The sequence below is a fragment of the Alligator mississippiensis genome, chromosome 1, assembly GCF_030867095.1.
Source record: "Alligator mississippiensis isolate rAllMis1 chromosome 1, rAllMis1, whole genome shotgun sequence".
Taxonomy (NCBI): domain Eukaryota; kingdom Metazoa; phylum Chordata; order Crocodylia; family Alligatoridae; genus Alligator; species Alligator mississippiensis.
Window position 1 is genome coordinate 16,162,496 of NC_081824.1, and position 27,312 is coordinate 16,189,807.

The 27,312-nt window shown below is 39.5% G+C and overlaps 1 protein-coding gene across 2 annotated transcripts in view; it reads left to right on the plus strand.

The window, feature by feature from the left end:
• The window catches only part of ATAD2B (ATPase family AAA domain containing 2B), a 138,734-nt gene that overhangs the window by 99,786 nt on the left and 11,636 nt on the right, over positions 1-27,312 (plus strand). For both annotated transcript variants that reach the window (XM_014601590.3, XM_019481442.2), the window contains exons 23-25: positions 6,910-7,032; positions 10,933-11,070; positions 24,514-25,218. In XM_014601590.3, coding sequence (XP_014457076.1) covers positions 6,910-7,032; positions 10,933-11,070; positions 24,514-25,218 — 966 coding nt within the window. The remainder of the gene's footprint in view (positions 1-6,909; positions 7,033-10,932; positions 11,071-24,513; positions 25,219-27,312) is intronic.

The window sequence follows — 27,312 nt, forward strand, 5'->3', positions numbered from 1 at the left end:
GTTGGTTTTTACGTCCAGAAGAGCAAATGTACCACCCATCATTAGAATAGCTGCAATATCTACCATCACTTGCAGATAAACTGATGCCATATACCACATTTTTAGCCATCGCTGTTTGTGCTGAAGCCTAGTCATTTGTATAGGTGCACAGTAGACTCCTGTGCCAATACACCTATACAAGGATTTGTTCCATTCTATATAATTTGCAGTCCTTATCATTTCATATCTTTGCTCTTTAGTGCCAATAACTGATTGACCATTTGTAACTGTGTGGAGGAGCAAAAGTTCCATAACCACAGTTTCTCAGAGATGCTTTCAACCATCTATCTAATCATGATTTTTTTAGTGCATTTGTTTTTAGTGCTTGGCCTCTTGTTGTTCCTTAATGCTTATGTCATGCAGCAGATATTAATGTCTTCTGTCCTTGATGCTAAGGTGTGTTCAAGCAATTTGTTTATGTACCTTGTGGTCTAAGCTCATGATGCCTAGGATTTAGCATCATTTGTTTTTTTCCATCTGTCTTCTGGAGCTACTGCTAGTTAATGCCTATGGAAACTAGACTTCACTTTTTCAGATGATGCATTTTGTATCTGTCTAAAAAGCTCCATGATAAAGTGAAACTCATCGTCTTTTAATATTCTCGGTGACTTTCCTATTTAAGTGTTGTAGCCGAGTTGATCTTAGGACATAGGCAGACAAGGTTCTTTGGGCGAATGATATCTTTTATTAGACCAACTTAAATAGTTGGAAAACATTTTTTAGCCAGCTTTCGGGTTTAAAAACCCTTCGTCAGGCTGAGGAAGTCTGTTGTCAGGCAGAGACTTCCTCAGCTCAACGAAAGGCTTTTAAACCCAAAAGCTTGCTAGAAATTTTTTTCCAACTATTTAAGTTGGTCTAATAAAAGATACCATATTTACCCAAAGGACCTTGTCTGCCTATTTCCTTCTTTAAGGAGTTTTAATATTTATCTGTTTATGTTTAAACTTTATGAATTTCATTTACAAAATTTTAAGAGATTATTTTGATGAACTCTTAAGAAACCACCAGTGAGATCTCAGGTATGTCTTACTGGTAAAGAGATAACTATTTCTTAGTTCTGTTGTTCAAGGAAATTGGAACCTAGCATAAAGGTGCAACTCATCAGCAATGCAGTTGTTCCTAGGTCATTTGCATCAGGTAAAATTGGTTAGGTAAAATTGTACTTAAAAAACCCAGCCTCCCCAAGTACAGGTTGTGTTGTTCTTGGGACTGTGGAGAATTAGATGACCGCATATCTTATTCATAGGTATGAGTTGCCATTGGCAAAATTCAGACACTGAAGTAAGATTTCACTAGTTAAATTTAGTGAAACCTTGATGAACTAATGGTAGTAGTAGTTTATTATATACTTGTTGTCTTGTTTTAGCAAAAGCTGTTAATGTTATATAAAATTACATAATTTTATGGTTTTTAGTAAAAGCATGCAATAAAATTACACGTTCTGCCAATTTAAACAAAATTAAAATAGACCATGGGAATGTTACAAAAGATACATTAAATGAATCAATATAAAATAGTAGAGTAAAAAATTTAGAACAGGGAATTATATTTGCTGTTGACTGTTATTCTTTGTGCCAGTAATGCAGATACACCTAGGGAGTGGAGGACAGGCTGTAAGTTGTTAAAGAGCAGCCAAATTGTTTTTTCCTTTAGTCCCGTATTTAAGATCTTTCACTAATGGAGAGATCCATTCCCTCTTATTTCTTTAAAGAATGAACAAGATCACAAATAGTGATTTTTTTTTTTTAAGTCATTGGTCATTGGTCTCATTTTTTCTGTGAGAACACATCCTATTTGTAATTGGGGTCCGACACTACTTGCCTGTGACCATTGCAGACCTCATTAGACTGAATTGCAGTCTAATAATGGCCACTGATTGTTTGCAGTTTTATACTTTGGATAGAAAGGTTTATAGACCAAAAGAATGCTATATTAATCTAAAAAAAAGAGCAGTCAAGAAATCTCATTGCTTGCATATCTGTCTGCATGTTGGTATCTTTTAATTCTTGTGGATTAACTATGGACAGTTTGAGTGTAACTGTGTGTGCTAATATTAAAATCACACCTGGGTGCCACAGGATATTCTTGGTTAAGTGGAATTGGGGGGTTATGCTTTCCATTGTGATCAGTGAAGGAGGCCTGGGACATCCTTAGAGGCAGAACTCAAAAAGATTTTTAAAAAGAATGTCTCTCAACTATAGAAGGAAAATGTGCGAGACGTGTACTGCAGTGTTGGGTTGCGGCTAGATGGTAGAACTGTACACACTTAGGGACCTGAGATGAGGAATCCAGCAAGGATGGGGGGGAAAGTCTCCTTTTCTGTCTCTGGTGACATTAAGTCTGAAATGGCAGTTGAGGTTGAAAGTAGGGCTCTGACCCAGAATGAGGTTGAACAGATTTTTTTTTCCTCTGGAAGGGGACAAAACATTAAGACTTTGTTGAATCAAGTCCCTTTAGTGCATTGAAACCATATGTAGGCTACAAACCAGAAAGAAACCAGGTTGCCAAAAGGGGCAGTCTGAGGCAATAATCACATGTGCTTTCCAGGAAGATGCTTGCTGCTTTTACTTGCAGCTTGTTACACTTTTTATCCATTCTTTTATCATGGATGGCAGTTTCTATTTGAACATTGTGGCTTCATGCCAAGCCTCTCCATGGTTGTATGACTGTTGCTGTGTTGTTTCAGGCACTCTTCCTTCTGTGACTGTTTTTCCAAGACATGGTAGTTTATTAACGTCCATCAGTCATTGTCTTTTTGAAAGGGCAGCTTCTCTAGTCATTGTATTCCAGTAGAAAATTGCTGCTCACACAGCTACTGCATATAAAAGAGTTGCATCACTGATGCCTTCTCTGTTGTGTAGGAATGCATACTGTTCTCTGGCATCCCAGAGACATTGTAGGGATTTCCCATGGTCTTTCTTCAACTGCTTCCCAGCAGTTAAACTGGGACGCTTGCTAATTTATTGGTTCAGAAGTAGATGTAGCTGTTCCTTGCTAATTGTAGTTTTGGGTAGGAATTAAGTTATGTGAATTTCAAGCTATTTTTCATATTCCCTATAGTTGTTATAGATCTCTCTCTGCTCATTTTTCTAGGCATTGTCCTACAGGAATAAAAATACTGCTGAAACGGCACATAATTTTCATTCTGAGTAAGCTCTCAAAGCGTATAGTTTGTTAGCCATTCCAGTATTAGGTTTTAATTCAGTAATCTGTCTAGACATCTCTGAGTGTGCACATTCTCAGGCTAGGCACATCACACTTGCCTCTTTGAATTTGGTTGGATTTTTTTTTTTTTTTTTTTTAAAGAATGCTACTGTTCCCATTTTACTCTGTTGTTCATTGTTTCTGGTTGCAGGGTTGAAGTACTGAATTAGTTTGTAAGAGCAGCTCAGATGAGCAAGGCAGCAGGCTCAGACAGCAGTCCAAGCTCTCTTTCTCTGTTTTTCTGACACTGGACTATAAAATAATCTAGTGTAGGTTATAGGTTAGATGTCCTTTTTTTCCTCCCTCATTTCTTTTACTGTGGAACGTTCAAGAGGACATGGAAGAATGGCAGTTGTGTATGATATACAAGAAAAAGTTAGGAACTTTTAATAGGGAAATTATTATTCATCTCGGACTATAAAGGCTCAAGAGTAGGAATCCAGTCAGAGAATTTCTTGAGAAGAGCTGTATTACTGTGGTGTAATTTTTCTCTTTTGGAAACTAATTATATTAATATTCTGCCATTGATTTGTGCATTGTGCTCTTTTACTGTTAGGCCTTAATACTGCTATATATTAATCTAGTTTATGATAAAACTCCCACAGAATATAGTTCAGTGGTATAATGATGCTTCAAACCAGGATAGATGTTTCCATCCTGCTCATTCTCCACAAAAATATTAATTTGCCTATTTTTGTAATATCATAATGATCATAGGAAAGGAGAGCTAGAAGGGACCTCATGAGGTCATCTAGTCTAGCTCCCTGCTCAAGGCAGGATCATTCCCTGACTAAACCATCCCATCCAAGTGTCTGTCCAATCTGCTTTGGAAAATTTCCAGGGATGGACATTCCATAACTTCTCTAGCTAGCCTGTTTCAATGATTGATCACCTTCATAGTCAGAAAGATCCTAATTGCCAACCAAAATTTTCCCTGCTAAAGCTGGAGGCCATTGTTCCTAGTCCTGTCCCTATGGCCACAGAGAAAAGCCCATCTCCATCTTCTCTGTAATCACCCAACCCATCAATGTTTGGTCAAAATAAGTATTAAAAAGTCCTGGATTGAATCAAAGGCAGCCCAGCTGTTCAACTAAATGTGTATTGTATAAGGATCCATCTCCATTATATAAGAACCACACAAGCACAAAGTAAACCATACAGAGCAGCCTGAAAGTAATACGGTCCATTGAAATGGCAGTGCAATTGCACCAGGGGAATGTAATTTCCTAGAGTTTTCCCATGCTCTGTTCAAGCAAATATGATTGGGGGATGTTTCAGTGTTTTCAACGAAACATGATGAATTATCAAATTAGGGCAAATAATGCAGAATTTATGAGCCTCTTTTTTCACTGCCTTCCTACAGATATTTAAGCTTTGAGAATTTTGCCTACTTCTCCTTCCCTCTCACAAATCTAGTTTTAGACTCATTGTTGGACTAAATTCTACTTTCTGTAGAGAAGTGTAAATTCAAAGTAAATCAGTTGAATTCAGTACCTTTGTGAATGAGCCTCAGTAGAACCGAGATCAAAACATGGCCTGTTGATCATCAGAACTGAATATATGTAACAAATACACTTAAGAAATAAACAGTTTTCAGTTGTAAACTACACAGCATAAATGTAAGTAGTATACTGTATAGTATTCAGAATGGAAAGTCTGAACTATCTTTCCAAATAAACTGAATAGGGGAAGGGGAAAAAAAATCAAGCATTACTTCTGGTTCAGCATGGCTCACTTTGAGCCTAAATCGAACAAGGGGAAAAGAACTGCCCATCTTGAAATCGTGTACAGGGTCCCCTTCGCCTAGCCTAACACAGGATTATCTTAGCCTTCAGTTAAGACAGAAAAAGCAGGAAGAGTACCTATCTACCTCTTGGGTTTACTTTTTTTTAGGGACTCAAGCAAAGTAGAATAGGATCCCACTCTAGTCCCTGGCAGATAGTAACATAATGGCGCCATTAGGATCTGAGGAATTTTATTCCCTGTCCACAAAATTGTGTCCTGTTATGCCAGATGTGCTAATTTAAGCACTAACCAGTACATTGTGTTTTTATTTTTGAAATAATGATACCATCCAGAAATAGTAATTCCAGATGGATTATTGGCAACCTAACAAGTTTGCATTAAAAGCAAAGAAATCATTTGGTAGAAATAGTGTTGTATTTGGCTGAGTTAAGCACAATCCGTATTGCAGGTCTTAATTCCTACAGTGTTAACTGTTACATCACAATTCATTTTTGAACTAGCTGGTGTTGGAACGCTTTCTGTTGTACATCTCAGACTAGTGGAAACAAATAATCCCATGGGAAATGTTCTTATGATCCTAATACTTAGGCCTCCAGTTTGACTCATGGGGAATTCTTAGCGTCATATTCCCCCAAAACTGATGAAATTGCAGAAATTCTCACAGACACCAAGGAAAGAACGGTCAGTATTAGGAGCAAAATAGACAATTTAAACACAATTTTGGATCTGTACAAGGTTTTTTTTTTTTGTTTTTCCTTTTAAATTAAAAAAACTGTTGTCTGAGACACAGAAATGGATGAATGATATAGAACACTACTAAAAGCCTTAATAACTATCAACACCAGGCTCCTGAAGCTTTTACAGATTGGATTTAGGATTAAATAATTTATATAAAATTTTTTGAAGGAGTAAGATTTCAGTAATCCCTCGTGATTTTTAAAGTAGTTCTGATTAAATTTCCATTAAGGCAACTAGAGCAGTAACACTTTAGTAAACACTCTCCAAACTGTTTCCATTGCTTCCTTCTTCATTGAGTAGTAGGCAGACTAGTGAGAGATGCTGCAGGATGTCCTTTCTTCCTCTGGGACTCTGCATTGCCTTGAGCTGGGGTGAAGCAGTAGTGCTTTTCCCCCTACTCCAGATATTTTGTTGGGAATTTTGATGATGGGGGTTCTAGGATTCCACAGTGTCTCTGTAGGCTCCTTTCTGGATGAAATTTAAAAACTTCGTAAGAAATGAATCTATTCAGCTCTTTTTAATTTGGTTAGAAATGCTACCGTTGATAAACTCAAAGTAGTAATTTTTACATCGTGATGCTGTATTGTCCAACTGTTAAGTAGTCGTTTTTGAACTTTTATACGGTCCATATACTGAAGGTTGTGTATTTTCTCACATGCCCCCAAATATGATGCATACCTTGTTCTAGGAAGGCAGGATGAAGAAAATAAGTTTCTCCCCCAGAGTTGTGGCAGAAGCTGATGGCATGGAGCAACTCGTTTGCCCTCAGCCAGCTCTGGCCTTTTCAGGCAAAAGCTAGTTTTAACCCTCTCTCAGCTGCTGGTGAATTGGCAGCAGCTTTTGGCATTACAGCAGCTCTGTGCTTTAGTTCTGCTTAGAAATTAGTGTCTCCGCACCTCAGTTTTGTAGGGCTGATTTTTTGGGAAAGAGGTTTGTACACTCTGTGAGTAAATACAGTATTTAGAAGTCAGGAGAGGGGCTGAATTGTGATATATACTTGATATGCAGGTTTTCTTATCCAGTGTGGTCATTCCCTGTCTTAATTTTCATATGTTTGTTTTGTTTCTTTCATTTTTCTCTTTCTTTCTGAAAAAACATGTGCTCTTAAAGTATGTATAGAGGCAAAAGTATGTCCGTAAACATAAGTAAAACTAACAGATTTTATATTAACTTGCTTTATAGATAAAATAATTAGACACAGAGCTTGTACCTTAAAGGATACAGCACATGCCATAATTGCTGCTGAGTTGGATCCAGAATTTAATAAAATGTGTGAAGAAATCAAGGAAGCAAGAAGAAAAAGAGGTATGATTTAATTGTTTTCTAAAGGTATGTGTCAATGCGAAGTAATCACAAAGATTTTAACTAGGCATGTGGGGAAAAAAATAAAAAGTATAAATTTATAGAAAAATTAAAGTAGCTATACAGGAAAATTGGGTTTTCTAGAATACCTAGCAGTGGAAGAAGACATAAAAAGTATTACTGAATATAATAGAATGATTAATCCTTGGAACATCACAGTACCTGGCTAAAAACTATACAAGAAGGAGAGATTAAATAAAGTCATGGTGCACTTGGTGCTCTACCAAAAAGATTTCTTAAAATGTAGTGGAATAAAAATTCTGAGCAGAGAGCCTGGCTATTGAAACTGTATTGATTCAGATCCCAGACAGTAAGAGTGCAGATACACAGATGGTTGTGCCATTGGCTTCTGATTCAAGAAAAGCATATTGGGTGCAGTTTTGAGAGGGGTCACACTGTTTTCACTCTCACAGAACATGATAATGAGGGACATTGATCCACATCAGAACTTCACAAATTTGTCAATGGCCAAAGAAGCAGTTTCTTAACATTTTAAACATTAGCTTCTCAAAGTACCTAGTGCACAAAGGAAGAGAGGCAGATGAGGTTCTTTGGGTAGATAGATGTGTGATGTCTTTTATTAGACCAACTGACTAGTTGGAAAATTTCTTTGCAAGCTTCCGGGTACAATCACTCTTCTTCAAGCATAGGGAATGTCTGCTATTCTGAGATCTCCAAGGAATGAAAGAAGCTAAAAGTGTGACAGGATGACCTTCTATCCTTGTCTTCCTAATTTACAGCTTTTGTCTTTTTCACAGACTAGCCTTTTTTTCTACTTTGGAAAACTCAAGTACAGTAGAGTCTCCCCCACTTACTTTTCCCATTTTTCCCCCCCCTTGTTCCCCCCCACTTTTGTTTTCCTAATTTTCACCTATTTACATTCTTACTGACATCCTATCACACTTTTAGCGTCTTTCATTCCTTGGAGATCTCAGAACAGCAGAGACTCCCTGTGCTTGAAGAAGGGTGATTGTGGCCAAAAGCTTGGAAAGAACTTTTTTCCAACTACTCAATTGGTGTAATAAAAGATATTGCATCTACCCAGAGAACCTTGCCTGCCTGTGTCCTTAGCTGAACACAGCTACAACCAAAAACCCAGCAAAGGAAAAGAGCCCATTTTCTCCTTAATCCACAGCGATCGCAGTATATTTGATGTACTACTGCGAGTCAAAGAAAGGTATTAAAATTACTTACAGTGACTTTAGGGAAGTTTTAGGTTAGATATTAGGAAGAATTTTCTCACTAGGAGGGTAGTAATACAGTGGAACAGGTTACCCAGAGAGGTGGAGGAAGGTCTGTCCTTGGGGATTTTCAAAACCCAGCTAGACAAAGCTTTGGCTGGGATGATCTAGCTGGTGCTGGTCCTGCATTGAGCTTGGGGTTGGACTAGATGTCTTCCTGAGGTCCCTTCCAACCCTAACTTTCTATGATTCTATGACTCTACATTTTAGATGTGGAGATTTCAAAAAGGCCCTGAAATCTAAAGTAAATAAAATTAATTCTTAATTTGTCATGAATATTACTTAAGAATGATTCAGAGATTATAAGGCTAGAAGGGATCATTTTGTTCATCCAACTTGACCCGCTTCATGAGACAGCCTACCCAAAACTGATCATGAAGTTTAGGACACCACCCGAGCTTGATTTGCAGTTCTGGAGAATCCACTTCATTCCTTTGAGTTGTTTCAGTGATTAATTGTTTTGTGTAAAAAGGCCTGTCTTTAGAAATCTGTTTTTCCCATGTCCATTAGATGTTATTAGATTGTGTTCCTCACAATCTAATAAATAATAACATTTAATAAAATAATACATAAAATAAAATAATAATAATAATAATAATAATATATATAATAGGGACTTCCAGACTGTGATCAATTCACCTCTTAACCTTACTTCTCTTTGATAAATTTATAGATTAATCTCCTTATGTCTTTTACTATTGAGGCATATTTTCTAATACATTGATAATTCTTCTGGCTGTTGGAACCCTTTCTGGTTTTTCAGCATAACCCTTCTGAATTGTGGCCACCAGAACTTGACAGTCTTTTAAAGTTCCCTGTGATATTTCTTTTTATATGTACTAGGATGATGTTAGACATTTTCTCCAGTGTCCTGCTTAGAGTTCAGGTAATTTAGTCTTCAGACTTCTGGTGTTTTCAGTGGTTTACCTTAAGGCTGTCCAAGTTATGGGCACCCTGGGGCTGAATACCACATGGGCCACAGACTGCGGCTGCATTTGGTATGGGTGGGTCTGTCCGTCCTCTGCCGCCTGCCCCCCCCCCCAGTGCTGCTTACATAATGTATCCAGCCTGGCTCCCTTCTTTTTCTTCTGTGTGCACTGTTTGGGCAGCCCCTCTCCCCCTGTCGCTCTCCATAGAACCACAGGCAGTCTGGCTCCCTCCTTCTCCTAGTCGCCTGCTCTGGAGTGCAAGTGGTGCTGCTTCATACCCCCAGCTGTGCTCAGCACTCGCCCACCCCTCTCCTGGTCACATATACCAGCATGCTGCAGTGTTGGGACTAGCAGCCAAGCAGGAGCCTGTGGGCTACATACTAACTCTTTAGGAGCTGCACATTGCCTGCAGGCTATCATTTGGGCAGCCCTGATTTAACTCCATAATGATTAGTATATTTCCTTCTGTACTGGGTCACACATTATCTACCTGGCCTAGATGTTAAATTGATAGGCCTGTAATTAACTTGGACCTTCCCTTTTACCTTTTTAAAATACTGGCATGGCATTAACTTTATTCCAGTTTCCTGGATTTATTGAAAATCAGCCTTAGCAGTTCAGAGACAACCTTGGCCAAATCCTTTAAAACTTGGATACAAGTTCTCTATATCTGCTTATTTAAAATATCAAGCTTTAGAGGATGTTCAGCATCTTCCTGTGTTACTGTTTGAATGGAAAATAGTTAGTTGTAAGATATAATGTATCATCTATTTTTCCTCAAATACAGAGCAAAGCTGTTGAATACAATCTGTCCTGTTTGCATTACTAACAGTTCTACCACTTATATCTAGCATAGTTATTCTTCGCAAACAAAATTTTTGAGAAGTAGAGGAGTTGGAGACAAATGACAGGAATAATTAGGGACCTGAAATGAGATCAACACAATTGCAATTGGTGAATTTTTGTGATGATTTAAATGAGGAGGAGCACAATAAAAATACACAAAATAATTATTCGTGTGTAGAAGGTAGATCAGAACCATATAAAAACAAGGTGTTGAATGAGACTGAAAGGTGGCAGCAAACTCAAAAAGGGTAAATAAACTAATAGAACTTCACAAAGTGTATGCTTAGACTATAACTCATTGCTACAGAGCATTGTTGAAATAAACAGTAAGGGAGGAATATCAGTAATTTTTATAGATAACAGTATCCAGAGCTATAGTAAATACTTAAAACAGCCAACCAAGCCCTCTTCTAAGCACCTCGTACTTTACGGTTTATGGAAATCTCTTGAAAGCCATCAACTTAAAGTTGTTTTAAGATCGTCATCTAATTGCAGAATATACGTGCTAAGAAAGTAAAATACGAGAAAAGTATGTAATCTTGAGGATCTTAAATATGGAATAAATTGTGCAAGTTCCTTATTGTGACAGAAAAAGGAATGTGTTTTTCTTAAGCTGTTAGATTCAACAGTTAAAATTATATATCTAATAATTTATTTTGTTAGCTGAATGCAAGTATTTTTTATTTAAATCTTTGTTTTGTGATAACCACCTAAATATGTTAATTAACATATTTTAATGCAATACTGAATTCCAGGCTCGTTTTTGAATTTGATCAGTTTATGCAGTTTGGATTATTTAAATAGGTATGCTTATCTTCTTTGTGCAGGCTTATCAGTAACAGCAGAGCAAATAAATTCTCATGGTTCCACTGTACGGAAAACTGAAACTAGAGTTGAAGAGGCATTTCGGAACAAACAGAAAAGTGCCATGGCAGTTTGGCACAATTCTGCAAATAAATGTGCATGTGAGTACTTCAGATCAGATCATATTATGTGGAAACTAGAACAGTAACTTAGACAGCAGTGATCACGGATTTCATATGCACCTAAAGTTTCTATGTTTTTGGTTACAGTGATTCTTTAATGCTTCTCCTGCAGAAAGTTACTCCAACTATGCAGCCATTGTATCTTTAGGGGCATCCATTTTACGAATGCAGGAAACCTCTGCTGATGTAGCTATGAAAAAGAAGTGGAAAATAGAATTTCAAAGTCTTTTTTGCAGTGCAAAAATACAAGCATCAGGATAATTGTAAAACTAAGGATTATTTTTCAGTGTAAAGTAAACAGTTGTCTTCCTCAGGGGTTGGAATCCTCTTAACAAAGTGTTTAGCTTAAGATTTTGTTGTTTGACATTTGTATGTAAATACATTTTTCTTGTGTTTGTTACCTACAACATACAAAGTGCTTTATGGTTGAAATTAGAAAATACGTTAACTTCAGGCTACACTTTGTCTCCTGGGATCCAGTTTTGAACAGTTTAAGTATTCATTATTGGAAGGTATTAGCCACTCTTAAATGAACAGAAAATGAAGATATCCAAAACCTTACAGAATCAGTACAGTAAAGTCCTTGGAGTACCAACATATTCTTTGTTATGCTTGCTAGTATGCAGCATTGGTTGCCTAAATGTGATGCAATATAGCAAGGGGGGCACTTAACTGTTCTAGAGAGGTGACTGAGGAGAGGAGCGTAGGAAGACTGTGGGAGAAATAAAATAATGACAACAGCTCTGAGCAGGGAACTAGGGCTCTCTGAAAGCAGCAGGTTTCGGAAAAGGACGGATTTTCTTTTTAAAAAAAAAAGTAATTTAGATTTTTAAATTTACAGAGAACGTTTATATGGATGAGAAATTGATTTGATTTATAATACAGAGGGGATTTTTGATCTTGGAGGTAGAATCATAGAAAAATCATTGAATCAGAAAATTAGGGATTGAAGGAACCTCAGGAGGTCTTCTAGTCTGACCCCTTGCTCAAGGAAGGATAATTACTATCTAAACTATCCAGCACAAGTGTTTCATCTAAAAAATACAGCAAAAAACACTGTTGCATGACTGCCAAATGTATTGCCCCATAACACCAAGGACATTCTGACCTGCTGCAGGTGAGGCAGAGGGATGAAGGCATTGTGAATGTCCTTGCCACTACCTGGACAAACAGTTTTAAAAAATATACTTGGGAGATGTAAGGAAGAGGACTGCAGTCCATGCTACAAAGGAAGACAAAACCCCTTTATGTGGCAGGGGTGAACAATGATTTTGGGCAGAGTGCCAAAAACACCCCAGCCTCGACTTGTAAGATGTTGGTGTGCCAGGGGCGGATGGTGAGGTGAATGGGCAGTGAGGTAGCTGTGAGGGGCCCAATCCTTGTTGTGGCAGCACAAACCAAGCCCCTTCCCCACCATCTGCCCAGAGGCGCACACATATCTGCTGCTAGCAATGAGCCATGCTGGAGTTCCACAGACCTTGGTGCAGCAGCTTGCAGCTTCCCCACCACCTGCTGCTGTGGGTGCATGTATACCTTCAGATGAATGGTGGGGAACGGGCTGGGGCTGCACTGCTACAACAAGGGTCAGGCCCCTTGTGACTCTCCTGTTGTCCACCCTGAGGCCAGTGTGTGCCCACGGCCAGCAACAAGCCAGGCTGGAGCTCTGCAAACTTCAGTGCAGTGGCTTGCAGCTTCCTGGCCTCCTGCCACGGCTGGCCTGGGCTGTGGGCAGGCCCCTGCTGTTACCAGATTTGCCCGTCACTTTGGGGTGTGCTCATTTATTAGGGGTATGTTTCTGGGGTCTCTGTATTTCTATCAGTGTGCTGCTTGTGTTTATATATGGAGCTGTGTCTCTGCCTTCTGCAAGTCCTCACCCCCAATGGAGCTGTCTTGCAGGTCTCGATTTCAGTGGGGTTGGGTTCCTCCAGCCACCAAATCGGTCAGATACATACACGTACAGATTAACGTGGCATGCCTGCCTGACCTGGCCGGGTTGATCAGCATGTACAGGCTGACACCCTTATATGCCAGGAATCAGTTCATTAAGGTAACGATAAAATGCAGTCAGACACAAGCACACAAGTGAGCAAAATACCTCTGAATCAGGCTGGGTGTCCAGCTGACACCCTCATGGGTCAGCATTCAGTTCAGTAGGGCATGTCTGAGCCAAACTGGGTCAGTCAGCCTATACAAGCTGATCCCCTTATGCGTCTCAAACTCGGCACGTCCCAGTCTTTTGCTCTAACTGTTCTAGTAGTGGTAACCTCTTGATGAACGGACCCCACAGTATTTTTGGGCTTCACAGGGATCTTTGGCTTAGGTAAAAGAAGTGTTGCTGCAGAGCAAGTGGAGAAGGGGAAGTAGAGAAGGAAAAATACACCTGGTTACCACCAGTTTGACTATAAAAGTTTTATTTATTGCTAAGTATATGAAACTTATGATGGTACTAGTAGTAATCGCCATGCACGGAAAAAACAGACAAAAACAATTACAATATTATCCTGGTTTAATTGAGTATTTGAGGAAACCTAGCTCAAGCTTAAGTAATAAAATTCAGGTTCAGAAGGCTATGCCTAGAGAGAAAAAGAAAAAGAGAGGGAGAGAAAGAGGGAGAAAGAGCTGGGATCTCACTATTCCAAGGTACTCAGGTGTTTTGTTGACAGGCAAAGTTCCTAGCACAATCCTTGAAGGTTAAACAGGCGATGGAAAGAGACCACCTGTTTATCGCAGCTTCTCGAGAACAACAGAGGATGGTGTCAGAGAGATTTCTCCCTCTTGAAGCACACTGTTTGCTGCCTTAGCTTTCTTATACCCTTAGTCCAGCCTCTTCAAAACATTATTTTCATTATGTAAATCAAGAGGGTCCCAAGCTGTAATTGATGGGGGAAAATCCTGTTTATATAACAGTTTTAATTTAAATGAATTACCTTTTTCAGTGACAAGGGGGGTTATCTGGTTTGGAACATCTCAAGAAACTGATTTAACAACCAAGAAAAACATAAAGTTTTAAGGAGTAACCAGACACCTAGAAGCCAGCTTGAAATTACTATGAATATAGAAGATATACTGGATTATTTCTTCTCAGATGGCCTAGCTATGCTTGCATTGTGAAGTCAGCATCACTGTTTTGTATTTTACCTGTTTGAATAAGCTTCAGCTTACCATGACTTTCAGATCTTACTGTAGTCTTTTAACAGACTTAAGGAGATAACTTGGAGTGTTCATAAACTTTGTGGGGAGGACTTCCACCAGTCATCCCGGGAAAAGTATGACAGCATTTGTGGTCAGGACTCCAATGGGCTGGATGTTGTGATGAACCCTTAACCGTTGTTCAAATGTCACCCATATCCGCTCTGACTCGGTCTCTTGCCTCAGCATTCCCTAACCCGGCAACTGAGTTTTAGTTAATCAAGTTTAAATAGGCCTCCCGTACTGGGACCAGGGAATGTACAGCCAGAGATGCCTGTTAAACTTTTCTTCTGCTTAGTTCTGGTTAGGTGAGATTGTGGGGAGGGAAGAAAAAGTCCTTTGTAAGTCCAGCAAGCTGAGTGCCAGCTCAAGATCATAGAGCTGACAGGTAACACTGCTGCCTGCCATGGAGTCCAGGCCACTTGCAGCAGGCAGTGGGGAGGCTGCAAGCAGCTGCACTAGAGTCTGCCTGCGGCAGGTGCATGTACACTTCTGGGCAGAAGGCTGGGGAGGTGTGAGGGGCCCGATCCTTATGGCGGTGCAACCCCAGCCCCTTCCCTGTCTTTGTATGCCACACTTTGGCACGTGCCAGGGGTTGCTGACCCCTGCTCTATGGTGATATGACCACAAGGTAAAATTCCTTTCTTGATCCCAAATATGATGATTGATGTGATCCTTAGTGGAAGAGCAAGATTCTCTAACCAGGAACCTCTGGGGGTTTTAGTCCCTGCAGGAGTATAAGAACATGTTCCCAGCTTTGGGCTGGGATGTTTTTGTGTTGTTACCACAAATTGGTGAGATATTTGGAAGGGGGATATGGCGAAATGTTTCTACTTAAGAAGTAGCCCTTGCTGTCAAAGTTTGGCAAAATGTGACTTAGAAACATAGTATACTAATATCAAACAATAATATGTTTTGATTACATGAGACAAAAAGGTGCCTGGCTTACATTACACCTAAGACATGATCAACCAGTTAATCACATCTTAAGTAGTAATCCATTAATGCATTTTTAATGGCACAATAAAACATGGGATAAGTCCCAAAGTTTATTACCCAAACTGTGCACCATAACTTTGTGGTTGGTTCCCATCATGCCTTAAATTGCACGTGTGCCTAGGCATCAGTTGATTGTTTGATGCCCAGGCATTCCCAAGCCTTGAGGGGGGATGGTCTGGGGCCTGCAGTGCCAGCCTCTGGGAGGGAGGGGAGAGGGCATCAGTTGAGGGCTGGGATCTGCAGTCAGCTGCCGCTTCCAGCCTTGTGGGGCACATTGGAGCCCTTGACTGCTGCATTCTGGAGGCTGGGAGCATGGATCAGCCGACTGGCTTGGTACTTGCAGGTCCAGATGTGACTGGGATCTTATCCCACAGTTGCACCTTATGCCATGCACATGTAGCATGAGAGGAAGCATGATTGTTGGGATTGCATATCAGATCCCATACTGCCTTAATTGAATGTCTGCCTGGCAACAACATGTTCTTTCCAGGTAGCCATTTTAAGTCTTCCATCTTTTCTTCATCAGGGTTCAAACTAAGTTCGCTTTCTACTTTTATGATGTTTATATAGTTCTAATACAGGATTTGCAAATGCTGCAATAACATCATTTTTCTGATTGACTTTATTTTCTAGGAATTTCCTTTCAAACATTTGGCAAATAGCTGCACCCCTAATGTATTATAAACTAAATTGTTATGCTGTCATCGAATCATAGAACATTAGTGTTGGAAGGGACCTCAGGAGGTCATCTAGTCCAACCCCCTGCTCAAAGCAGGACCACCCCAACTATATCTTTCCAGCCAGGGCTTTGTGGAGCTGGGCCTTAAAAACCTTGAAGAGTGGAGATTCTACCATGTCTTTAGGTAATCTGTGCTTCACTACCCTCCTAGTGAGAGAGTTTCTTCTAATATCCAACCTAAACCTCTCTTGCTGCAACTCGAAGCAGTACCAGCTATGCTGGTATGAACTCCACTGAAGTAAGTAAAGTCACTCCAGTTTAATATGAACAGTAAAATTCAGCATTGTCTCACTGTAGTTATTTGCTACTTCTCTTCTGTCTTGTTGCTTATACCATTAAGTTTAGTGTTGTTGGCATTTTAGTAATGTTCTTGGCAGAGTGTTTTCAGACTTAGTCATGACTGTTAATTATACTTCACACTGCCTTGAAAAAAATAGTGTTCTTTCAGTCAAGCCTTTGCATTTTTGCTGTTTTTTCTTTCTTAGTGGCTGGCAGATTATTTTTTTAAATAGCAATATAAATATAGGGGGGGCTGTTAACTTTTGTTAGTATAATATTTTTGGAAGGCTAGTTAGCTGAGAGCCACCTACAGTGAATTGTATATTACTGAATAGTTATCAAAGATGCAGCCTGTAAGTCAGATCAGGCCCTGGGAGCCACATCATCTGGCCCCAGATCAGCCCCACATACAGGGCTGGGGATATGTAGTGCCTGTAGGGAGCCAGTGTCCCATTCCCCACCCTGCATGCCAGCTCCACTGCCCGCTCTGGCCTGTCTGAAATTGCACCACATGCAGGATCTGCTGCAGCTGATCCAGGTCTGTCCTGTATGTGGTGCCAGTCCCTGAGTGGCTGGAATAGGCACCACATCTTGAAGCAGAATGAAAACTCAATAATTACTGCATATGTAAAATCTGTAGCCATGTAAAATACAAAATTAACCCCTAATGACTCTGAGTTAACTATTAGCAAGCAGGCTATTATAGCATCAAAATAAAATTTAACAAAATCCCAAAGTATTACCCGGTGTCCAAAGTTCCTAGTAAAACTAATGGAAGTTGAGGTGTCCCAAGGACCACAGATTAGATGGTTCTCATTTATGTGTAGAATTGTTGCATAGAGGCCCATCTGGTGTCAATTTGGATGCACCAGCAGCAGTCCTGGACTCTGGCAGCTAATGGTGGTTATGACAGTGTCAGTTATATTTGATAATTCAGTGGGAGGAGTATTTTGCTAAAATTCTGTATTGTAGACCATTGTAAGTGGCATAAGCCGTAACAAAATAAGAAAGCTGTGCAGTCACACCAGTGGCAGCAACAATGCAAGTTGTAGTGTAGATGGGGCTCGTGAAGGGTCAAGAATTTTTATCACTGAGCCTGCAAGCATGTTCTTCGTGGACGTGAGATTGATACAGCGTGCAGATAACTGTTATGGGTACGTGCCATAGTGATATGGGTGAAAGGATGAGTGGAGATATCAGTGGTAGTGTGTAACTGTGAATAGGGTGGGAAATATGTATGTGCTGTAGTATAACTGAGAAGGGTAACCAGGGCAGCAGTGCCTCCTTTGGGGAGGAGTGCGACAACAGCCTTCAGGGAATATGGCTGCCCTGTTACGCCTCTGTGTATGTAGCAAATAGTAATGACAACACCATTTCATCCTGGTGTAGCTGGTGAATAAGACTGTACAAATGTTCAAATGGGCCATAAGTAGTCTTGTGTTTTTTTTTTTCTCTCCCATTAAAAAAAAAATAACTGGGGGAAGCACTGTGCAAATGTTGGAGGGGCTGCACAGGCAGCCTTTGCTTCTCCCTGCATGCAGCCAAAGAGCCAATAAGGTCTGTAGGCTCCTCTGGCTGCTAGAGAGTGCCAAGAACAGCCAAGTGCACCCTGGGTTTCCCTGGAAAATTTCTGGTTCCAAACCCTTCCCTCTCTTTTGAGAGCGGAATCCCAGAGCTCATCTCCTCTCTTGTCAGTCGCAGGCATGTCAGGGTCTAGGACTGGGGGCATGGGTCTGGGAGTCAGGGTCTCAGGAGTGTCGGGGTTGGCATCTGGTTCATGTGTAGGGGCACAGCTGCCTCAGTGTTCTGTGCGTCTCTGCAGCCCTGAAGTGCAGACCAGCACTGGTGAAAGGGGCTGGGCATCCCTGGCACTGAGGCACTTAAGGTAGTGGTAAAGGGAGAACAGAGGGGTTGCTCTATGCACAGCTTCAGCAGTGGAGTTCAGCTGAGTCAGACTGACTCCTGGGGCCCTGAGGGGGAAAGGGCACGCAATAGGGCTGAGATGCTGGTCTCAGAGAAACTGTGAACGTTAGGCTGCATTATGTTTCTAACAGGAGAAACAGTTCTCCTGGGAGAAACTGTAAGTGTACTAAGTTGCCGCTAAAGTAGTGAATGTTAATTTTAAAGCAGTTTATGGGGAATATTGTGGTGGGCACATACAAAAGTGACCGGGGTGAAAGGGTTAGATAAAGATAAAGCTCTCCTTTGATTATTGCATTACTATAGGAAGAACAATCTATATTCCTGCATCCTGCCAGTAGATGGAGTGTGTGTCATAATTTTGCTGTTTTTCAACCACAACTCGATAGTCCATTCAAGAAATAATTGCTTTTGAATTTTTCTGTTGCAATATTCAGTAGTATTGTGTTACATTTGGTAGACTATAGATCAAATGGCATTTTACTTGCATAAAAATCTGCACAGCCTGGAGTGAGAGGTGTTCCACATTGCTGTAATTGTCAGGGCAAGGAACAACCCTTGTAGATTTATCTGAGTGCATTATGTGAAGCATTAAAAATAACTCAAAATCCAAATTGTACCTAACACTTTATTTCACAGCAAGTAAAACAAATAGAGAAAGCACAATACTGATTTTATCCCACTAAATGAAGCAAGGCGTGATATTTGATTTAAACTACATAAAGCTGAGATCAGTCAAAGAAATTGTTGCAGAAAACCTACTTTCAGAATAAAAAAACATTTTTAGTGTACTATTCCTTTTTCAGCCGTGGCTTTGGGTGAATTAGTCTTTGTCAGGATTTTCAAATAACCTGAGATCAGAATGTCTGCTGGATCCTAGTGGTGGAAGGATAAATCTTTTTAAAAATCTAGATGACATTTTTTTTTAAAGCAACTTTAAAAAGAAAAAAAATCCCCCTTTGTTTTTCCTCTCTTCTTACATTTTTTATTCTTAGTCCCTTTGGTCAATTTATTTATTCAGTTGCCTTTTCTATGTTCCTTTTTATTTTGTCATTGTTTCTGAGTGTTTAGTGGATGTTAATGAGCATTGACTGTTGAGCATTTAAGTGGTTTTAAAGCAAATAAAGTGCCTCAGGAAAGAGAAGACTGTCCTATTTTTTTGGGACATTTCCTGTATTTAGGACCAAAATCTCTACAAATTTGATGCTGGTGGCTGCTGGCGGCTTAACTGTTACTCAGAGCTTACAGGGTAAAGATGATACAATGGCTAAAATGCCGGTGGCTTTTGACGCCTTGTCACTGTTAGCATTATAGTTTAACTGGCCTCTTTTCTGTGGAGAGCTAATTAATTGGGCTCAGCACCAGGTGAACATGGCTGTACCGCCTCTGATTCCAGGAGTCAGCACATGCTGAGCTACTCGGTTATCTCTGCACCCTGCTGCCTTGCACTGTACGGACATATTCAGAGAGGAGAGATGCTGTAACCTGAGCTTGGACAATTGGACTGATCATTCTCTGTACCTAATTTTATGTTAGGCACAGAAGACTTGCCATTTGGATTAGAACATTGTTCCGTCTAGTCCAAATTCCTCAGTGGCAACCACCAGCTGTTTCAAGGGAAGGAGCAAGAAATCTCAGTTCACATTCTTGAATTTCTTGTTTTTGAACAACACTGGCATTACTTCTCAGCCTCTTAGCTAGTGTGTTCTCTTAAGCCCCAAACAATTAGCCTTTTATTTCTTCTAAAGAAAAATCCTTTAAAAATAAAACTTAACCCTTTTCATGGATCACTTTCATGAGAGCGTACTGTATTGTAAGTTAGAAGTCAGGTTTAGGTCTCAGGCGGTGGAAGCAGTACTTTAGAAACGTGAGGTAGGCATTTTATTCCCAGGACTGAGAAGTTTCTGCCCTGTTCTGGATATGAGAAAACTGAACCTGTGCTAGGGCTCTAGTTTTGCTCTGGCTGTAGTAACCCTGAATGTAACTCGCCATGGTTGGTATGCAACTATTTAAATTTTTTTTTTAATGTTAGAAATTTATCTATAATACATGGATATCCATCTGGGGGATTGTGCAGCCATTGAGCTGTTCACTATCAAAAGAACAAAAATGTTACAAGTTCCTTTTCAGAATAGAGTAGAATAAAGGATATCTGTGATGTGTTCCTGAATCCCTGGTTCCAATATCTATTGCTTTTGCCATGAGTTACCAAAACATTCATGCAGACCTTGGACAAAATGATAATGATAGCACCAGATCAACCAATGCATTTTTGGTTCTCAAACCTGATGACTTTTTCCATTCAATCTCCAGTCTAATTTCCTCAGCAATACATGATATTCTGAAGACAAGGACAGGTTTTTCCATTTTGGATTCACCATCCTCCCACTTAATGGCCAGAGATGTGTTGTGCTTAACCTTTGTTCATCTGAGTTATAGAATATTCTTATCTATGGCAGAATAGGTAAACTGCAGATTCCAATGAAGTAGGCAAGTTTCATGGTCCAGGCACAATAGGAACAGCTTTCTGATTTTTGACAGATACTCGACATACTGACAACATCTATCCTTAAAGCTCTCAGGTTTGCTCATAAACTTGTTGAGGACCCACCTACTTGGCCTCTCCCCTTTCCAGTCAATTATTTGACCACATTCTCTGACTACTTTCTTCTGTAGCTTGACTCTACTTTTCACTGTTCAGTATTTTTCAGAGATTAATCCTTCCATTCTTTTTACATGAAACCCACTGAGCTTCTGATGATTTGTATTGGTTCTCAAAGTAGTTTTAGGAAAAGAAAGTATGATACTAGAATGCAGGAAGCTGCAGAAGTTTGTGCCTCTTCTTTCCTGTTGTTTTGTTTAAGCGTGTCCAGTTCCACTGTTCCTAGGGCTGGGCTGTTCTTGGCTGTCGTCCACTGTGACTGTGGGGATATACCCAGGGCCCTGTCTCTCTCCTCTGGCTATACCATTACCTACCACTGGGGGATGAGCAGAAGAGACCTGGAGCTCAATGTTACTTAAGAACCTAAAATACAGAATTTGAGGCATATGTTGCCACCATCAGACAGATTTTCAGAATTGCACCTTGCAGTATTCTTATAGAAGTTAAAAAAAAAAAAAAAGTTTTTTTTTATTTTTTGTAAAGCAGATCTCTGTATTTTCTTGTTTCATAATCTTACAGGGTCCAGAAATCTCAATCAAGACTTGGGACAGTGTTGTGCTATGTGTTATGCAAACAGGTATCTCTGTCATGAAGAGTTTATAGTTTAAGAAATTTTTAGTAAAAAGGAGTGCAACTAGGTGATTTTGAGTAGGATATTTTTAGGTATAGCAGATAATATAAACTGTCTAGATACTTAATATGCATAGCCCTTATTTTCCTGCCACCTATATGTTGTTAATTAATTTCTGTTAAGTGTATCAGTAAAAGTGGCTCTTGAAGAACTTGCATGGAACAGGGCAGTGGCCTTACAGATTAACTATGTATAAAGTGCAGCCTTTAAGAAATGTGAAAGAGCTAAGATCTGAAGGTACTGTACAAATAATGACTCGAAGTTTCTTTAACATGGTAAAGCCAGTAAACGGAATCAGAGATTGGGGTTGACAGGTCAGAGGAATGGTCCAGGAGATTGATTCTAGTAACCGTAGCTTGAGTACATGTGGGAGGAGGAATCGGGAGAGTGGTGTTTAATAGATTTCTAGGGTCGGACGCGACCTATTAGATCATTAAATCCAACCCCCTGCTCTGGGCAGGAAAGAGCACTGGGGTCGAGTAACCCCAGCCAGATGCTTGTCTAATCTCTTAGATTAGAGAGTGTTATGAGAGCCTGAGAAAAGTTGAAGGTGTCAGGATGGGAACTGATGGAAGCCTGGAGAGACATTTTGCTGCGTAGATAGAGAGGAAAGTCTGCATCTAGGGAGTGTTTGAAGAAAGAAACATCATGATTTTGGGATGCTGCAGTGAAGTGCATGTCCAGTTCTAGTTTAATGGGGGAGGCATGGATAACACCCAGGTTGCAAGTATGAGGGGTTGAAAACATGGTGGTTTTATCACAGTGCAGGGAATGGAGTGAGTTTGGGAAGGAAGACGAGGCATTCAGCTTTAGCCATTTGTTTTTGTCACCACCTGTTAATTATGTAAGCGAGAAGGGCTCCTGTCATGTGGCGTGCATCACCTACGCCCTGCTATTTTTATTCTAATTTTTTAGTACTGTTTTTCAATTGGAAATACTTTCAGCAACAAAATAAAATTAGTTTTACCCTGAGAAATGACTATCTAAAATAGTCTTATTCAGTATATCTGCTCCTTTTGTGTGCTCTGATTTTAGTGAGCAAAATAGGTTTATTTCTTCTGTTTCAGTGGAGGAATGGTACAGCTGAGAGTCGGCCTGGGAGGAGTTCTTGTAGTTAGTGTCTTAATTGTTTGCAGCTGTGAAGCCCAGCTTGCACAAGTGTGATGAGGCCTGCTTGGCCAGCAACTTCTGGTGCTGGGAAATGAAAAAGAAAAGAACCCAGCTAGACTGTTTGGTCCTGATTCAGCAAAGCTCTAAACAGACAAAAATATCTAAGTGTAAGTGTGTGAGTAATTCTTTTTCCTTTTGATGGGATTTTTCACACGCTTAAATTTAGGAATATGCTCAGCTGTTTTGCTGAATCAAGGGCTCTGACCCAGGCTCAGTGTGGTATATTTTACTTGTAGACTGAGCATGTCAGAGGTACAAATCATTGAGAATAGATATGAATAAAAGTTTTTCCAACCAAAAGTTGATTTCTTTTTTTTTTTCTTCTTTTTTTTTTTTTAAAGAATACTGTCCCTTTGAAATGACTTGTTTGCTAGAAGTAAAAGATATATATTAATTGTAAGTCCTGAATTTTAAAAATTTCTATAAAAAATGACCATAAAGTTTCTGTTCCCTCTTTGTCTTTTCTGTACAGGTCTTTTGAACAGGTTTGAGAGCAAACTTTCCTGTGAAAAAGGGTCTCTCGCTGTTGTGTTATCTCTTTCTCTTTCTCTCTTGCTCTCACTTGTGCTCTCTCACTCTGTCTCTGCTTCTGAATGTTCAGTTTCAGTTCAGCAGGTTTTATTACTGGCGAAAACCTTCTCAAAGACACTATTGAAGTATGTATAAGAAGTCTTGCCAAGTTATGCATGAAAGGAATGAAGCTGATCATCAATAAACAGTGAAACTGGCTGTGGAGAAAGTGCATCAAATGTACAAAAGGCTGGGGGAAAAGAAACCTTTCTCATTTTTCAGTTTCTATAATCTTTAGGATTGCTTGCAACAATAATAACCATGCACTTTTCAGATGGAATTGTGATTTTCAAGGTGACTTTTAAAACTTAAAGGTTAATGGCTTATTGTTCTCAGTGTAGTAGTAAAATCACCAGAGGAAGTATGGTACAGGGAAGAAATTCTCAGTATTACATTTAATTATTATACTTCTTGGAGTTCCTGAGAGAGAATTCACAACACCTTGCACTAGTACTTATATCTTCAAAACAATTTTACAAACACTTATTTCCCTCAACTCATAGAGGTGAGTAAGTATGTTGATAGTACCTGGCTTCTTCAGTTTTGTCAGATGTTACAAACACCAAAGCCTGAGAAATCCCCTAGTACAGCCAAATTTTTCAAAATAGAGGAAACTGCACGACAACTAGAGTACTGCAAAATGATAATGACTAGAGTTGAATACGGCTGATCTGCAGCAGAGCTAGTGTTGGGACTCGGGTTTTCAAACCTAACATGGCTATTTGTATGTTTATGTAGTTTAGACTTAGATTAATCCTTCCATTCTTTTTTAAAATGAAACCGCACCAAGCTTCTCATAATTATATTGGTTCATTTAACTGTTCTAAATCATCTGAAAGTTTAAAAGAGGAAAATAAAATTGGTCATCCCTGAATTCTTCTGTATGACTTTGTTTGGCTGATTTCTTTTAGTGGGTTTTCATGAGAAACACGAAGGAAAAAAGAATAAAGTGACAAGGTGTTTTATAGATTAATTTATGGAAAATAATCTATGAATAATTGCTTTATTTAAAATAGCCGTTATTGATGGGACGTTTGAAAACCCTCACTATTATCCTAACTGCTCCTGTTGAAAACAGGGAATTTTACCATTGACTTCCAGGTGAATTGGTGCTCAGTGATTTTTTGAAAATGAATGGCTTCATTTAGAAGGGAGTAGACATGTATGTTAATGTTCATTCCTTCATCTTAATACATGACTTATAAATGTTAAAGGGTTACTGGGACTAAAAGTGACATGTTTTTCCCCCTCTGTTTAATTCAGTTCGAATAAGAAGAAAGTCAAGGCGGCGTTCTCAATGGGGCAAAGGAATTATCAAGAAAAGAAAAGTCAACAATTTGAAGAAAGATGATGATGATGCAAAGTTTGCTGATGATGAAAATCATGGGGAGGACAGCAAGCTGCTGGAGAATGGGGAACTAGAGATCAGTACAGACTGCATTGAGGAAAATGGAGAGGAAACGGGAGACCTGTCGATGACAAATGATGAGTCCTCTTGTGATATCATGGATATAGATGCAGAGCAGAGGCTTAACAATGGGACTGTAGGAAAAGAAAACAACTTTGCATCCACAGAAGAAGAGAGCTCAAATGAATCCCTGTTGGTACCTGACAACATTACGGGGAATGCCGAAAAGGATTTGAGGAATGAGTCTCCATCTAAGGGGGAGTGCATAAATGGAGAAGCATCTCTACACAGCTTAAAAGGGACACCTGCTCCAGCATGTCACAATGGGAAAGTGGAAACAGTTGATGTAGTTTTACCCTGTGTTGACAATGATGTATGTAGTAACAAGCAAAAAGCTACATCTGAAGATCAGCCAAAGGAGAAAAAAGAAGCTTCCAGTGAAAATCAGGGAGCTGATATGGTGAGAGAGTCTAACACTGAGGTACCACAATCCAGCAATAATGAGAAGATGTTACAGAACACAGACATTGAGACTAAAGATGCTGAACCAGATAAAGAAGGTATGGCATACATGTTAATTGTTCTAGTTTAAGTGCTAACTTTATTTTCAGAGTAAATGTAGCTAGGCATCTTTTGGGTCTTTTTGGAATAGGTAGTGATACTACTGTGAAGCACAGCCTGTGCATTTTGAACATTTGCTCTTACAACATGGCAGTTATGCATTTAACATGTAATGCTGATGAAATAGCATTTTGGTAATATGGTGGACAACCTTGCCTTACATTAATGTCGCCTTGGATTAGTAATTCTCAACCATGGTGCCATGGCACCCTGAAGTACCTTGAGATCCTTTCAGAGGTGCCACAGGGTCTCACAAGGTTGGCTTAGGTGTGCAAACATGATTCATGAAATAAACCAGAAATTCCTAAATCCATAGTGTCAAAAACCTGTTGCGTCTTTCCAGTTTCTTTGCAACAGAAGAGTTGCTGTATTACTTTTTCTGTAGTAAAAAAATGCAAGCTAAGTGCTGGCTGGCATTTTCTGAGGCATGCCTTGAATATAAAAAAAAAGTTGAGAACAACCATCTTAGATAAATAAGTTTATCTCTTTATTGTCAGTATTCTGTATACATCTGTAAGCTTTCTGGGGAATATTGCAGATACTGAGGTAATATTGTACTGTGGATAATTGGAGTATTTCTAAACTATCACTGAGACGGGGTTCACTATGGTGTGGCTCCATGTGCCTCCTTATCCAAGCATTTACAGGACAGCTATCACTGGGTTTGAATCTAGTGAAATAGACTATAATCTTATTACAAATCTGTAGGGTTCTGATAAAATCAGGTTATCAGGAGTCCTTGTTTTTATAAATTGAGAATAAAAGCAATTCTTCCTCTCATAGGCCAGGTACCGACATTACGCTTTTACCAGTATAAGTGATTGGAAACCTGGCACAGAAAACAGGTTTATACCTGTAACAGAACAGAAGTTCGGCATGCATAGACTGGTTTAAAAATAGCTGAACCTGGTCTAAGTTTTACACCCTGCCACATACCAAAGGATGAATGTGTTCTGATTTGTTACTTATCTAAACTATGCCACTTCCAGAAACTGTAACTTTAAATTAGTTCTGCCCCGGGCTTTTAGCATGTCTCTACCTAGCCATAAGTGAGGTGTTCATAGTACTTTGCAAGCACAGGTTCCTGATTTAAGCATTTTCCCCAGGCTGCCATGCCATGACGTCGTCTTTTTTTTTTTTTGGAGCATGACAAGGGAAAGGGAAGGACACCGATGAATAAAAGGAAAAGGAGGGGCAGTTTTCTTTGAGGGCAAAGTTTCTTGAGGGAAGAGATATAAAAGCTGTATGCATGATTGCTTATAATGTTTTAATAAATATATACACAAATAAGTATTTTAATATCAAAGATCAGTGTTACTGTTTGTAAACAAAGTGAGTGTTGCTGAGGGTTTGAATTATGAGACTGTGTTTGTTTTTTAAGGATAGGTACCAAGGAAGAATATGTATAAGTGAGTGATAAGAAATAAGAGATGAAGAGTGTGCTCTAGATGCATGGTGCATGAGAAATAGAAGAGGTGTCATCAGAAATGGATTTTGTAGGGCCTGTAGGTGAGGAACAAAATCTTCAACTTAAGCAGGAAGATGAGCAGCAGTCAATGACGGGATTGAAGTGGAGAAGGGGTAGTAGTGTGGTTTGAGCTCTAGAGAAAGAAATAATTTTACAATTTGAATTCTGGATAGACTGAAGGCTGCCTCGCTGACAGTCAGGATTGCCAGAAGAAAAGTAGTTTAAATTCTTGAAACGAGAAGGAGAGAGGAATCAATCTTGGAGATTGTAGAAAGAGGAACAGTATTTTTGGGCAAGAGCTTTAATGTATAAAATATAATAACAAGAACAACAAAAACCCTCTGCTTTTTGGTGACTTTACATCTTTACTTCCCCATAGTAATTTTTAATGTTAAAACTCAGCAGGTCAATGTATATCTTTGAGCCATGCATTTTTATGGCTATAAATAAACCTTTAGGAAGCTACATAACGATGACATTGAAGATGAACACTCTGGTGGGATCTTCACGATCATCAGTTTAAAAAATGAACTTGGTACCCAAAGGGTGGAAACAGATGTCACCT